The following is a 14285-nucleotide window of genomic DNA, read 5'->3' as shown; positions in this document are numbered from 1 at the left end:
ACAAAAGCCTTGGAATAAAAGAAATGGGGTGGGGGTGGATGAGGGGAAATTCTTGAAGAACTAGTATTAAAGCAGCAAGGTGTGCCCTAGTCATCATTCGATTGCAGATGATGCAAAGAATACCGAGAGTTTCCAAAACTTGAGAAAACCACGACAAACGAGCTGAAGAGTGTAGGTACCTCCATTGTCTTGTTTTTTTGTCTTTAATCTTGGATAAGTTGGGAGACAAGTGAACAAAGTTAGTCCTGGGATTGCCTGGAAGACATTAATCGTGGCTCGTGCATGTGTGTGGCTCTCAGAAGCTCCTAGCAGAAGCATAAAATTATATTGTTCTTTATCAACATGGGGAAGAAGAATGCAGATTGGGTTTATATCATTCTTATTTGGTGTGACACATGTATTTCAAGCTGTGCTTCTCCTTTCAGTAAGCATGTATTGAGTTCCTGCCATATGGAAGGTCCTGCATTCTAGCTGGTACTATTTACCTATCCAGCACCACTGTGTCTTGGGATTGAGGCTTAGGCCAAATGTTAGAATGTGGTTGACTTATCAGGGACCACACCTTTAAAAACAACTCACTGTCTCCAGCAGCTATCACTTGCCAATAGCTCCTCATCTATGAATAGCGTTGTATGACTCCTCACTCCCTACATGCTGAGATCTTGACTGACTTGAATTTCCTTGTGTATGCTGCCATAATGGCTTTAAGTTTGTATGTTCAATTTCACTGCTATGTCCAGAAAACATGGTTTTGTTGTAGTCATTTACAACCACTGGCTCTTGCAATCATAAGTTTTAAAATGTACTCTTCTCTGAATTGCATAGTGAAGTTACATAAATTCCCACTCTGACCCACTCAAGGCATGACCTCCACACTGTTTAGTAGTATTAATGCTGTATATGCTACCCACCCAGGAATCCTCCATCTCGCTATCACACTGCTTGTGTGAAGGAACACTGTCCCAATGCATGTATCATTCACCTCTATTGTTCTCACCATATAGACACTGGATGATATCATATCACAAGAAGGCTAAATAAAATGAGTTATTTTAGAGAGATAAACCATATCCACATGACTTTTGAGGAAATTGTTGCTATATTAATACTTATTACTGCTAGCCTTTTGTTGTTCCTAATTTATGAATTAACTTTAGTCATAGGTGTGCATACAGATGGAAAAGACATATACAGAAGTCATCCATGCTTCCAGAAACCCACTGGTAGTCTTGGAATGCATCTGCCACAGATACAGGAGGATTCCTGCACACTCTTAGGTTCCTGAGAAGTTGATGCTACTCCCATCTCTATTCAGTATAGCAAAGTATGGGCTGGAGTGGCTCCAGAATCACACAGCCACTGTAAGGTAAAATTAGGCTTGCCATGCAGGCAGGGTGGGTCTTGATTAACATTGCTGGACTCCAGGCATACACCAAGCAGAAGGTAAGGTCTAGGAAATCCTGGAACAGATAAGTCCAGCAGTCTCTCTGCACCTTCATGCTAGTCTTAACAGTATCAGAAGAGGAAGAAAGAGCCAGAGAAGAGACCAGAACTATGCCTGTTTTGGTTTAGCTTCCTTGTTCTCAATTCCTATGTCTGTTTGGTGTTTGGTACTCCTCCATATCTCTACATCAGAAAATCCTTTGTCTTCCCAAAGACAATAGAGTATAATTCCAAAGTCTCATTTCATTTTATGAATTGAGTGCCATCAATGAATGGAAATGGGAGCTTTAAGCAATGGATTAAATGATGGGGGGTTGGAATTTGAGGTATATGTGATATTTAGCCCATGAGCAATATCAGTGAGCGTGCACAAGCACTAGTCACTTAATGCTGAGTCTTTGCCCACTGGATGCTAAATGGTACCCTTTCTTTCCTGTATCCTTGGGCTTCACTGAAAACTCGTACACAGAATGTCAGCCCCAGCAGCTGGCGCCTGTGCAGTTTTGTCAGACGGGTGGATACAGTCAGCCGTTATATCCTGCTGCCAGGAAGCCTATGCAACATTTAATTCTGTCAGAATGGCCGTTCTTTTCCTTGTCGACACCATCTAAGGGTCAGAAGCACAGGCCCCTGGGGACTGCTGTGGAATGTGAACCTGACCTTCTTTTACTGCTTCTTATTTCCAAGGACTTTAGCTTCCTTGTAAAATGCCTCTGGAATGCTGACTTGGACTCTTTAACCTAAGTAGTGTGCTTGCCATATGGAGTTTAGATGTCTGGGAATTGTATACATCAACATGAGACAGAAGCCCTATCCAACCTAAGAAGTCTTCGATGGGAGGTATCATTCCTTTTTGCAAAATTCAACACTAGTTTTAGTCTCTAAATCATGGGCTTTTTTTTTTTTTTTTTTTTTTTTTTGTACCTGAACAATGAAACATGAGGATTCAAAATAGGAGTATTTAAAACTCTGGTTTTGGTGCTGGAATGAGGGCCTAACAGTTAAAAGACCTTTCTGCACTTGTGGAGGGCCAGAGTTCAAGTCCCAGCACTCATGTCTGAGAGTTCATAACCAACTCCACGAGATCTGATGCCCTCTTCTGGTCTTCTCAGGTACCTACATGCATGTGCTCATACATACATAGGCACATACACATAAAGAAATTGAAACAAAATATTTTTTGAAAAAGAAAATACATTCTTGTTGTTCTTTACTCCCTGTCTTACTTCCCCAACCCTGAACTGAATGTGACCAGAACTCTACACAGGAAACCCATGTGCACACATATCAAATTTAAGATCAACAGAGTGTTTAAACAGACAGGCCAAGTCCATGTTCATTGGTTTGTCAAACATCTCCTAAGTAGCTGTTTCCACCACCAATGTGCTGCGATACTTAACTGTTTCAGGAATGTTCTTTGGGAGCTGCATTTGAAAGACAATAAAGTTAACAACTATAGCTCAGCAGAGTGTCCCAAAGTCTATGCATGGAGAGGTGGGAATGTAAAAATAAATCAGTGTGTTTTTAACACAGCATCAGGTACTTTACTGTCACTTTATGTGTGTGTGGCATTAGCACATGTAACTGTTCACTGCATTGGTCCTTGCTGTCCTACTGGGCGATGAAAAAAACTGGAGTTGAAAGGGCAAAGATCCTCTTTTTCAAGGTCACAACCTGTCTAAGGGGCAACTAGAGTATGAATGGAGACCCATCAATGCACAGCTTGTATACTTTTACAGTTGCTTTCAGAGCTCAAAGGAGACCTTGGAAAATAAAAAGAGGGAAGGGCACTACTCCCACAAAGAGTTCAGTGCTACAGTGGGGCTTGGTGGGAGAGAAAGGTTTCCGAAGACATCAAATGTGCCAACAGTGCTGAGGAAGGAGATGAAGCTGTGACAGAAGAGCTAACGAAGGGCACAGGGCTCTGGCTGGCTTAGCCCCTCTGTGACTTCAGCCCCTCTGACAAGTGTTAAGTGTAAGAAGAGTCCGACTTAGTGACCATTTAGCACCTTTGAAGGACTGTATGATATGATATCCAGCCCTCCAGAGGGCCAAGTTCTACCAGCCTGCCCACTCACAGCAGAAACAAAACCACCTCCTCGCCACTCTTGAAATTGTTAAAGCCCATTGCTTCCTGGCCTGGATTAAGTTGAAAATCGAAAACACACATCTTTTTTTTCTGTCAACCAGATGGAATGTTCTGGCTGATATTAAAATGTGGAATGGAATGTGTGGGGTCGTCTCCGCTGGGCTGAGTTTGGGACAGTCTAGAAAAGTTTGCTGAAATGATTTCATGAGAATTCCTGAAGTTTGGGAACATTAGAAAAAAGGAAAAAAAATTTTGTTGTTGTTTTTGTTTTGTTTTATTTTTTAACTTCTCAAGTCTGCAGCATTGTTTTCTCTTCATCAAGATCAGTGGGTTGGAATGAAACTCTGGAGACTATGGGAAGCAGTAACCTAGCAAGCTGATGCCCGTGACTTCCAAATAACATCACAGACACACGACCACTGACATGGGGACAGGCACACCCTGTGACCTAAATGGCAAAGTTTTAAAATTTGACAGTAGTAAGTAGCAACACTTCAAAGGCAACTGTTGATTTCTAGTAAAATTAAAAACATGTATTTCCCTTCTTGGTGTCTACATTGTTGACAATATTGGAAAGTATTTTCTATGTCCTTCAATATGGAAGCTCTAAATAATAAGTAAGACAGCCATACTCAGAAGTGCTTAAAAATCTATGAGATGGCTTAGGAGGTAAAAAGTACTTTCCCTGCATGCCAGGCAACCTAAGTTCCATCCAGACAACCCATGTAAAAAGCCAGATGTGATGGTGTGCATCAGTAATTTTCTCACTCCAAAGGTGAAATGGGACATGGAATCAGAAAAATTGCCCAGATGATTATGAGTCAAGTCCAGAATACCATGTTGGCAAAGCTAACATATATATATATATATATATATATATAATATATATATATATATATCACATCTGTAAGTATAATTAAAATGTCTAAAAGGCTATGTAACATATTAATATTAAAGATGATCTGAGACCAGGGAAGGCACTAATGGATATTGTTACTGAAGGTAACAATGACTGGCCAGAGCACTTGAGACTTACTAGTGACCATGTTAAGATTAGATATTTAAACAAGCAGGCCTTTCTATTTGAGTAGCATAAAACCCTAGAAAAGTATTTTTTATTCCAAAGTCCAAATTCATTTTCCTCAGATGTAACAACTCTTCTCATGTCACTTGTGAGCCCCAGGGGGCATATGCCAAGGCTCTTTCATCCCAAACATGGGGGAAGACTATGGGTCTCCAGCATCAAGTTGTCATGGGTGGAGGAGATAGGGCCCCAGTTACACACAGCCTGATTTGCCTGCCCATCTCTAAAGGCAGATCTCCTATCTGGATGTTTATTCTGTTGAAATATTGAAAAGAATGGCAATGACCTTTGAACTCTGCTGTAAAACAGTTCCTAACAGAAAGTAAGGTCCAGCTCCATGTCTGCAGGAGGGTAAATGAGCCCCTATTGAGTGCCTAATGTGTTGCTTTCTTGGATATGGGTTATTATGTGACTAAAAAGTAACAACCTGGGTGAGAAGCAGGGTACTTCTCTATCATGCATAAGGCCTTGGGTTTAATCGCTGGGATTTTACAAGAAGGGAGAAAGCTCACAGGATCCCATCTCCAGAAAAAGAACTATGGGCAACTGCTAAATGCCGAGAGTGGGAGAAATGATCTTCCCCAGGGAAGAGCAAACCAATTGGTTATTTAATAGCAAGTGCTCAACCCTGAGATCATGTACATGTAAGTAACATTATGTGGATTGAGAAGGTTATATTTAGATATTTAGGAGAGACAGAGAGAGAGAGAGAGAGAGAGAGAGAGAGAGAGAGAGAGAGAGAGAGAGAGAGAGAGAGAGAGAGAGAGAGAGAGAAATTAAAGTAAAAGAAGCCATAGATTTGAAATTGAGCAAAGGGAAGCATGAGAGAGTTTGGAGGGAGGAAAGGCAAGGAAAGGAGAGAAATGATGTAATTATAATGTCAGAAAATAAAAATTATTATTAAAAATAAAAAAATAGTATAGTTATATAAAAATCTAGAAATCCTACAGATGCTAAGCATTTATGTGGTTTTACTTTTCTGGACATCAGGTTGCTGACCTTTAAAATAAGGGTGCCAAATATAATCATGGATAACATAATTATATTTATTAAATGATTGTTAGTGTTTATATTAATTTTTCTACATATGTTAAGTACCATTCATAATCATTAATCAGGAACTAATCAGTGCTATCCTGAAGGAGATCATTCCTATTCAAACCAGAGAAAAACCACTAAACATTTCAATATGGAACCAGCTATAGATATGTTTTAATACTACAGAAATCGTAGGAAATATTTCTGGCCAACATTGGAATTAATTATATCTCTTTTCTGGTCTTGTCACTGTAATCTAGTTCCAAGTAGGGTGGCTCCTGTTGAATTCAGTTTTCACTAATATATGCTGAAGGAAAAAATAAATTCATATATTAATTTGTATAACAATTTCTTCAACTATAGATGCATATGCATATGAACAAATAGTAAAATTTATACTGAGAGTATACTTGAAAATACATTAGTAATTTTCAAAAGAAAACTGAGTAGTTTTAAAACATATTTTTGATCAAAGTAAATGTATTTCAGGATTCAAGAGTAAAACATATGAATACAAGGACTAGAGAAAATTTCCTTCCACAACAAGAAGTATTTCAAGACAACAGGTAGAACTCAGCTAATCCTAGAGTCAATCTGTAAACATAGTAAGTAGCTAGGGAGAACACCCACTCACTCAACATTTCAGCTTCTTCCTGAAGCTTCTCCAAGAGCTGCTGCAGTAAGATGAGAAAGACACCAATAAATTGGAAAGGAGAAATGGAGAAAATTTCTCAATATTTTTGGTATATTACACATGTTGAATGGTATTGTGAGTTCTTAACTGTATCTCTAATCAAAACATATATTTAATTGAATGTTTCTATATTAATAGAATTTTGGACTAAATACAAAAATTCAAAACTTAGTCTGGAAACTATATTAACAGAAGAATTCAAATATATGCTTTGGTTAGAAATATGGTTAAAAAATCATGACACCATTCAACATAGGTAAAATATTTAAAAAATATCTAAGAAACAAAGGGTTTCCTGACCTAACACTCTGTAGAGATCTATGGAAATCTTTTATGACAAAAAATAGTTAAATTAATGGACATATATTTCATAACCCTGCATGGGAAGATTTAAAAGATTCCAATAGTTTCTTCCTAAATTTTATTGAACTAATATCCCTCTTATTTCTTTGAGTTTAACAAAAGAATCTTAAGGTTCAGTTTTTAAATGTATAGTTACAAAAATTTTGACATTTAAAATAAAGAATTCAGAAATAAATCTATGATATATGAAGTATGACATAAAGTTTCAATATCTAAGAAACAGCACTGTGATCAGGAGTGAGTGGGCTCTACGCAGCAGAGGAACTCATGCCAGATGAAGCCATGACATTCATCTCCTTGTGTTTAATTAATGGATTCAGTGGCAGAAAAATACCTGTATGGCATTTGGAGACTATGTTGGCCAGTGGATACTATATGCAGGAAGAACAGGGTTGGTTCATCATAAGATGTCATTGGCCAAAACCTTTTAGTGTCATGTTGTAGAACAAAAGGCAACCCTCTTCCTTAGCCTTTCCCTGACTCTGTCTCTGACTTCACTATCAGCCTGATCTCTTGGATAGTGTACCTACCACACTGCCTCTTTTGGTGACAGCATAATCCATCAAACACATTTGATCCAAACTCAGGCCTGTCTGAGGTCTGTTGTTACTACTCAGCCCTAGCTCTTGCCCTCTCCCATCACAGATCTTCATGAGACATTTTACAATCAAAACTTAGCTCCAACTCCTCACAGACATGCTCCAGGTTACCCAGCCTACACTACTTGCCACCACCCTAAACCTCTGCCTAAATACTTTTAGAACAAGGTCTCACCCGTATCAGGTATTTAAGAAGCATAGATGAAATGAATGAATCTTCGAAAACACAAGAAATATCATTAGAGAGAAGATATTGAAATCAAATTGCTTTGGTAGAGAAAATAAATCAAAGCCATCTTCGAATGAAAACTATGACAGACTGCAGCCACAGAGTTAGCTTCATTTGCTTCCCCTCTGTCAAGAACAAGGGAATCTGGCTCGAACCATACCACCTCAAAGTCTTGTATTTTATTTCCATTGTTTTGACTATTTATAATGGTTATTTTCTCTAAGTGAAATCATCAGTTTTGTTTTTATCACTCCTAGAAGCACTTTCATTTACATGTTAGTGTAATACATTCATGGATTTATGAATACAAATGAGTCTAAAATTTAATGAATCTACACTTATTACCCAATGTTACCACTGTACTGCAGGAGAAATTCCAAGTGAATTTGTGAAACCCAGCAGCTGTAGCAGAGCAGTCCAAATGACCAAGGCTCAGTCAACCAATTTACTCACTAACATTTTTAGAAAAACTGTAAATATAATTAGACAATCAATGGCTTTAATATAATTAATGTTCCCTATCAAGAAACTCTGTTGTGTAGCTGTACAATTCTCTCTTCAATGTTTGAAAATCATTGGCTAACTAACCTCGAAGTATTAAGTCACCCTGGTACTCAGTTCGCTCCTAATTTTCCTCTCATTCCCTATCTTCACAGATTTCAATGTCTTTTAGTTTTCAGACTTGAATTGCCTTTGAAACACAGAAATTAACAGCATCCAAGTTAGTAACTAATGGATACCCAAATCAAGAGATCTTGCATTGTACAATAGTTTCTTTTTTCTTTTTCCTTTTGTTTTGTTTTGTTTTTCAAGACAGGGTTTTTGGAGCCTATCCTGGCACTCGCTCTGGAGACCAGGCTGGCCTCGAGATCCGCCTGCCTCTGCCTCCTGAGTTCTGGGATTAAAGGTGTGCTCCACCAACACCCAGCTGTACAATAGTTTTTTAATGGACTTAAAGAACCCCAGAGCTTTGGACTTTTAGAACTGTCGTTTGAAGAGGCAAGCTAGGAAGGTTGAGTTGAATTCAAAATAAGAAGTAATTCTCAGCATTCACTTTTCTAAATGTATTTGCATATGCTATTTCATTACAACCTCACAAGGATTTTATTTAATATTTTAATTTTGTTCTTTGATTACCAGTTTGAATATTTTCCCATATGGCTATTTCTGTGTATGATTTACTCATGTGAATTACCTATAAACATCATAAAGAGTTGAGAAAGGTTTTTCATAATCTACAACAGAGATAGAATGTTCTATAAGGTGGGGTTTCTGCTATGGAAAGAATGCCTGAATAGGTTTTATTTTCTCAATGAGTTCCCCACTAGTACTATTTTGTTTTGAGGGTACATGTGCCTCTGTGGGCCTCTGCTCAGGAAGGCCAGAGGCCAACCCTGGGTGTTGTTCATCAGGACTACAATTTACCTTGTTTTTTGAGAGTGGCTCTGGGGAGTCACCAGTGTAGGCTGGCTGTGTGACAAGCCCTCCAGGAACCCTCCTATCTCTGCCTCCCAGAACTTTTAATGTGGATTCTAGGAATCATATTCAGGTCCTAATGCTTGAACTTCAAGTACTTCACTAATTGGATTATTTCCCTAACCCACGCCATTTAGATTCTAAATGTGCATCCAAGTAACACTGACAGAAGAGAAGCTGGGTTCTGCTTCCACACATCTACCAACTTCTTCATGGAGAACTTCCAGCAGTTGGGTATAAGTGGTAACAAGAGGAAAAAGCAATAGAAAGTTTACAAGGAACTTGAGTTCAGTTCTCAACATCCAAAACAGCTATGAATAAATTTTTAGCTATTCCCAGACTGAATATATTTACCTACAAAGTATAGTATTTGAACTTTCTTTGTAAGTATTCCAGTCCATAAATAATGTAATGTATGATTTCCTTTTTTCTTTCATGAACATATACATAAATAATACATAGGATATTTCAATTACCTAAGGTAACAGAAATATTTCTGTGTTTCTGACTCTCCACCCATTGATGCTTCCTAACTTGAGGGACTTTGATCAAAATGTGTTAGGAAAATAGAATGCTTTTTATTATCTCCTATAATCTTAATCTCACTCAGGGAATACTTAATGCCTTTCCACAGGAGTACTACATAGATTTATGCATATGAATATTTCAATGATTTTATTTCCAGTGATTAAAACACAGGTGTAAAGGGTAAGTTTAGCATCTACATGTGAACCTAAGTCAGAACTGATGTGGCCTGTAAGTTAGAAGATCATTGAATCTCTGAAATGTTTCCAGATCTTCAAAGCAGTTCACTCAATTATACTATGTGGTTACATTAATAAAACGTAGTAGCTTCAGTGCTTCCACAGTATAAAATTGTGAACTAGACTCAGGATTCAGAAGATATTGGTGAACAGTTCAAAATCACAAATCCAAGTTTAAGCATTATGAATGATTACATTGTGTTATGAACACTTAGATATTTGCCAGCTCTCCTGATATAAATGAATCTGAGAGACAGGATGAGGTCTATTTTCATGCTTCTAGCACCATCATGGAGCTCTGCACCTGCTCCAAGCTCCGAGAATGTTCACAAACAAATGAATGGATATACAGTGAGTTGATAGTGAACACAAGGATTTTGGTCTGGTGAACTGTCCCATTCATTGCATGCTTAATCAGTTTATTTATTCATTTATTGGAGAAAGAGAATCACTTCGTAGCCCAGCCTGTCCTCAAATTTATGGCACACCTCTTTCCTCACTTTCCTGAATGTTGATATTATAAATGTAAGCTACCATGCCTAACTCTACACCCAATTTATATAATGCATTGTGAGTGCATACCTTGTGTGTGTGTGTGTGTGTGTGTGTGTGTGTGTGTGTGTGTGTGTGTTACTGTCTCCTTTATAGAACATATGCTTTTGTCATCCTCTCTAGGATAAGCAGAATAATGGCCCTATATCCTAACTATATCTATTCCCTATATCCTAATTTATTGTACCTATGAATCCTCCTTTGCATGGTCGAAGCATCCTTCCTGATCTGGTTAGTAAGGACTTTGGGATGGGGAGATTATCATAGCTTTTCTATGTGAGTACAGTGTAATGGTTAGGGGCCAAACATGGTGTATGAAGGCCATAAAGAAAAAGAAAAAGGACCCCTACAAGGGCCACTTGTTGGGTTTACAGGTGAGCAAATAATCAAAAACAAAGATTGTAGGCAGCCCATAGATGCTTAGAAAACAAGAAAACAACTTCCCCAGAGCTTCCTGAAGGGAAGCCACAGCTGCTGACACTTTCATTAGTTGAGTAAGACCTGTGTTTGACTGTTGATTCTCTAAGATGATAATATGTTTGGGAGGTTTTAAGCCATTGCATGTGTGGTGATTTGTTACAGCAGCAGTGGGAGTCTAATACAGTCTCTGACATCCCTTTTAATCTCCTGTAGCTTTGCACAGTGTGTGTGCAAATAGAGACTCTGTTAGCTCTTGTAATAGATCCTCTCTGTCACTTCTTTTCACCCATGTTGGAACAGGACACATTAACCAAGCTTTCTCTGTTTGCAAACAATTTAAGCTTAACATAACTATCTTGAGACAAAAGGGAAAGGAGTAAAACTAGGGGAGAAGGAGGAAGAACAAAGAGGAGGCAGGAGAGGACCAGGAGTGCAGTGTACATGGTTCATAAATTGACTCCCAGCCTAGATAAGGGCTCAAATCAGTCCACTGACAATATGCTTCCCTGCTTTCTCTGTGTGTACCAGCTTTTATATGCCCATGATTTACAAGATTTTAGTGGGAAAACTACCTGTTTATTTCAGGAATGAATTCTGAAATGCAACTATTTCTTTTCATTCAATATTCTGCATGGAAATAGCTTGTTGGGAGTGTTTCACTTTTGCTCCCTCTGACATCTTGAAGTAGGCCTAAGATAGTCTCACTCCTGAACACTAGTGCTGGGTGGTGGATAGAGGACTCTCTTCTTCAGGTGACCTCTCTACATTCCCTGGCTGGGCTTCTCATAGTAGGATGGTCTTAGAATAGCTGGGCATATTTCCCAAACACTAAGGTAGAACTTTCTAATTCTTCCTAAGGTGTCACTTCAACTGACATTTGGTAGCCACACCTCATTTTCTTTACTGAAGCAGATAACAGGGACCAGGGTGACCAAAGGAAGAAAGACAAAGTATATAACAATCATGGACAGTCTTGTCATGGCTCACCAGGACCACCTGAGTGGCAGTCCCAATATATGCATAATTCCAAATCAGACCTGGGAAACATAATAGGGCAGTCTCACAAAGGAAGTGGGCCTGACAGTACATGCCAGTCTCCAGTCTTTGCCTAAGGTACTAGAAATTGTTGAATGCACAAAAGCCATGTTTCATTCTATGTATATTTCCTATAGGGTTTGGGCATGGTCTGAGATTGAGAAAATCATTACAAATTTAAGGTTAAATTTAAGGAAATGCACATTTTTCCCCATTCATTTTTTCTTAGACTGTGAATAAAACTATGCTAATATATAGAGAAGTGTGCTTTAGAGATATTAAACTGTATATGATTTATAGAGAATAAACTACAGTGTGATGAATCCAGTGGCAATTATTTGCTGTAACCTTTTTAATGTGACAATTCCTTGGATGTTATAGTGAAATATTTCACCCTTCAACTTCACTTTTATGGTGTGTATTTATTCTTAATAGTACAGATTCCAAATTGTCAAAATACTTGAGCTGATTTATGGTAATTAGCTTTAAGTTAGAACATTTGAAGTACATTCAATTAATTTTATCTGTCTGGAGAAGTACAATAAGGTCTTCAGCTCTGTAAAGTTTTCTTTGTAATATTAGCTATGCATTTGCTGGGGGATGTGCTAGAGTCAAATTACTTTCATTTGAATTTGATATTCACTGAAGGAACATGCAATATTCGGGAGCAGTTAGTACTTAGGAAATGCATGTGCAAGGATTATTTGGGATAGCATCACCAAGATCATAGACCACTCTCTTATCACACACTTGTTGATTGAACTTACCTGCAGCAAAAAGGAAGCAATAACAATGGCATAAATTATTCAAAGGTTTGTTGTCTGGATGCAGGTTCCTTAAGGATCACATCACAGAACAGTTGGGCAAAAGATTCTCTTTACACTTATGTTCCCCAAGTCTGTGTACAAAAGAGCTATAGATCCATATGGAGTGGATTAACAGTGATGCTTTTAAAATGAAATTAAACACTCTAAACTTTCAGGAAATGATATGTGATCTTTCCTAGCTAAAGCTTTCATTGGTTGTTTATCCTAAATATTATTTTTGTCTTTAGGAGGTATTATATAGTGGATGTGGGAGATTTATTTTTAAAAGTCTTTGGATTGCTTGAGAGTAATTTTAGGACTTTGCCTTTAAAATCTGCGCATAAGCAAAATTCCTGAACTTATGAGTTGGGATTTCCACTGTAAGAGGATTTCAAATCACGGCTGGTCTTGAGTTGGGTAGCCTCATATATCAGAAAAACCCAGCTACTCAAATTGCTCAAACTTGAATGGAAAGGAGGAGACCAATTTAGAGCAAGCAGAGATATCTGGTTCTCTTAAACTGGGTCCTTTAGTGAAGTGATATATTTTACCTAGCACAAACACAGATGAAAAATCAGAATCCATTTGGTTGCCATACCTGAATGGAATGAGGCTACTTATCAGAGATCCCCATTTTTCAGACCAGCTTAAGATACACTATTGGACAAGGCAAGTTTATTGATGTTTGCATATGTGGGGTTTAAGACTATTTACAAATCCTGTGACTTTGAAACTTTCATATTAATTTTTTTCATAGTCACCTTTTTGGGATCTTAATTAGGTAGTTCCTGTTTTGTTTTTCTGAAAACCCAAAAAGAAACTACCAATATATTTCACTAACTAAAAGGCAGCGTGGTATTAAAATTTATATTCCTGCTACTTATAAAAACAAAACACACAGTTGGGCAATTAAGATGTAAATAGCCTATTGGACAAGCCAAGCAGGTTGTCTGGCTTTTGTTTTTCATAAAATATGTTCACTCAAAAGCGTATATGAGGCCCCAAGTATAAGTGCACTGTCCCCTTTAGATTTCAACTATTCACTCTTATTTTAGTGGTTTCAGTGGACACAAACCTCAGCAAGATGATGGTCCCATTTTTCCCAAATAGTTAGGGATTATAGTTTATTACTTACAACCCAGATGGGTCATAGCTGTTTAGAAAGAGAAATGGCTCCTGGCACAGTTTCCAAAGATGACTGGATCCAGCTGGCCACTGTGAGGGTGAGGGTTCATAGTATTGGTTGAATATGCATGTTCATGACTTGCTCTTCTGTTTTTCTCTTGCAGCTATCGGCAGGACCCTCATCCCCCGTTATTTTAGCACCGTATTTGAAGGAGGGGTGACTGACCTGTATTACATCCTCAAACACTCAAAGGAGTCTTACCACAACTCATCCATCACGGTAGATTGCGACCAGTGTGCCATGGTCACACAACATGGGAAGCCCATGTTCACCAAGGTATGGGCCAAGCTCAGGTACAAACATAACTAAGAGGAAAAGAGTTCTGCTGCTTCTGCAGTTTTTGTTTCTTATGCAAATGAGTCTTTGATACCTGAAGAAATACAAACATTATTTGTGCTTGGTTATTTTGAAAATGTTAAGAAATTTCAATGTGAGCAAACGAAGAGGACATTATTTCACTAATTATATATTCACTATTGTCTGTAGTCATCTGCAAACAAAAGGGGT

General features: G+C 38.1%; 1 protein-coding gene across 6 annotated transcripts in view; it reads left to right on the top strand.

Moving 5' to 3' along the window:
• Positions 1-14285, top strand: part of LOC100773655 (LIM domain-binding protein 2) — a 344587-nt gene that overhangs the window by 263933 nt on the left and 66369 nt on the right. For all 6 annotated transcript variants that reach the window (XM_027386989.2, XM_027386988.2, XM_027386986.2 and 3 more), the window contains exon 3: positions 13882-14054. In XM_027386989.2, the coding sequence (XP_027242790.1) occupies positions 13882-14054 (173 nt within the window). The remainder of the gene's footprint in view (positions 1-13881; positions 14055-14285) is intronic.

Source organism: Cricetulus griseus, assembly GCF_003668045.3.
Source record: "Cricetulus griseus strain 17A/GY chromosome 1 unlocalized genomic scaffold, alternate assembly CriGri-PICRH-1.0 chr1_1, whole genome shotgun sequence".
Lineage (NCBI taxonomy): Eukaryota > Metazoa > Chordata > Mammalia > Rodentia > Cricetidae > Cricetulus > Cricetulus griseus.
The sequence above is the reverse complement of the archived record's forward strand: the minus strand, read 5'-3'. Positions and strand labels throughout refer to the sequence as shown.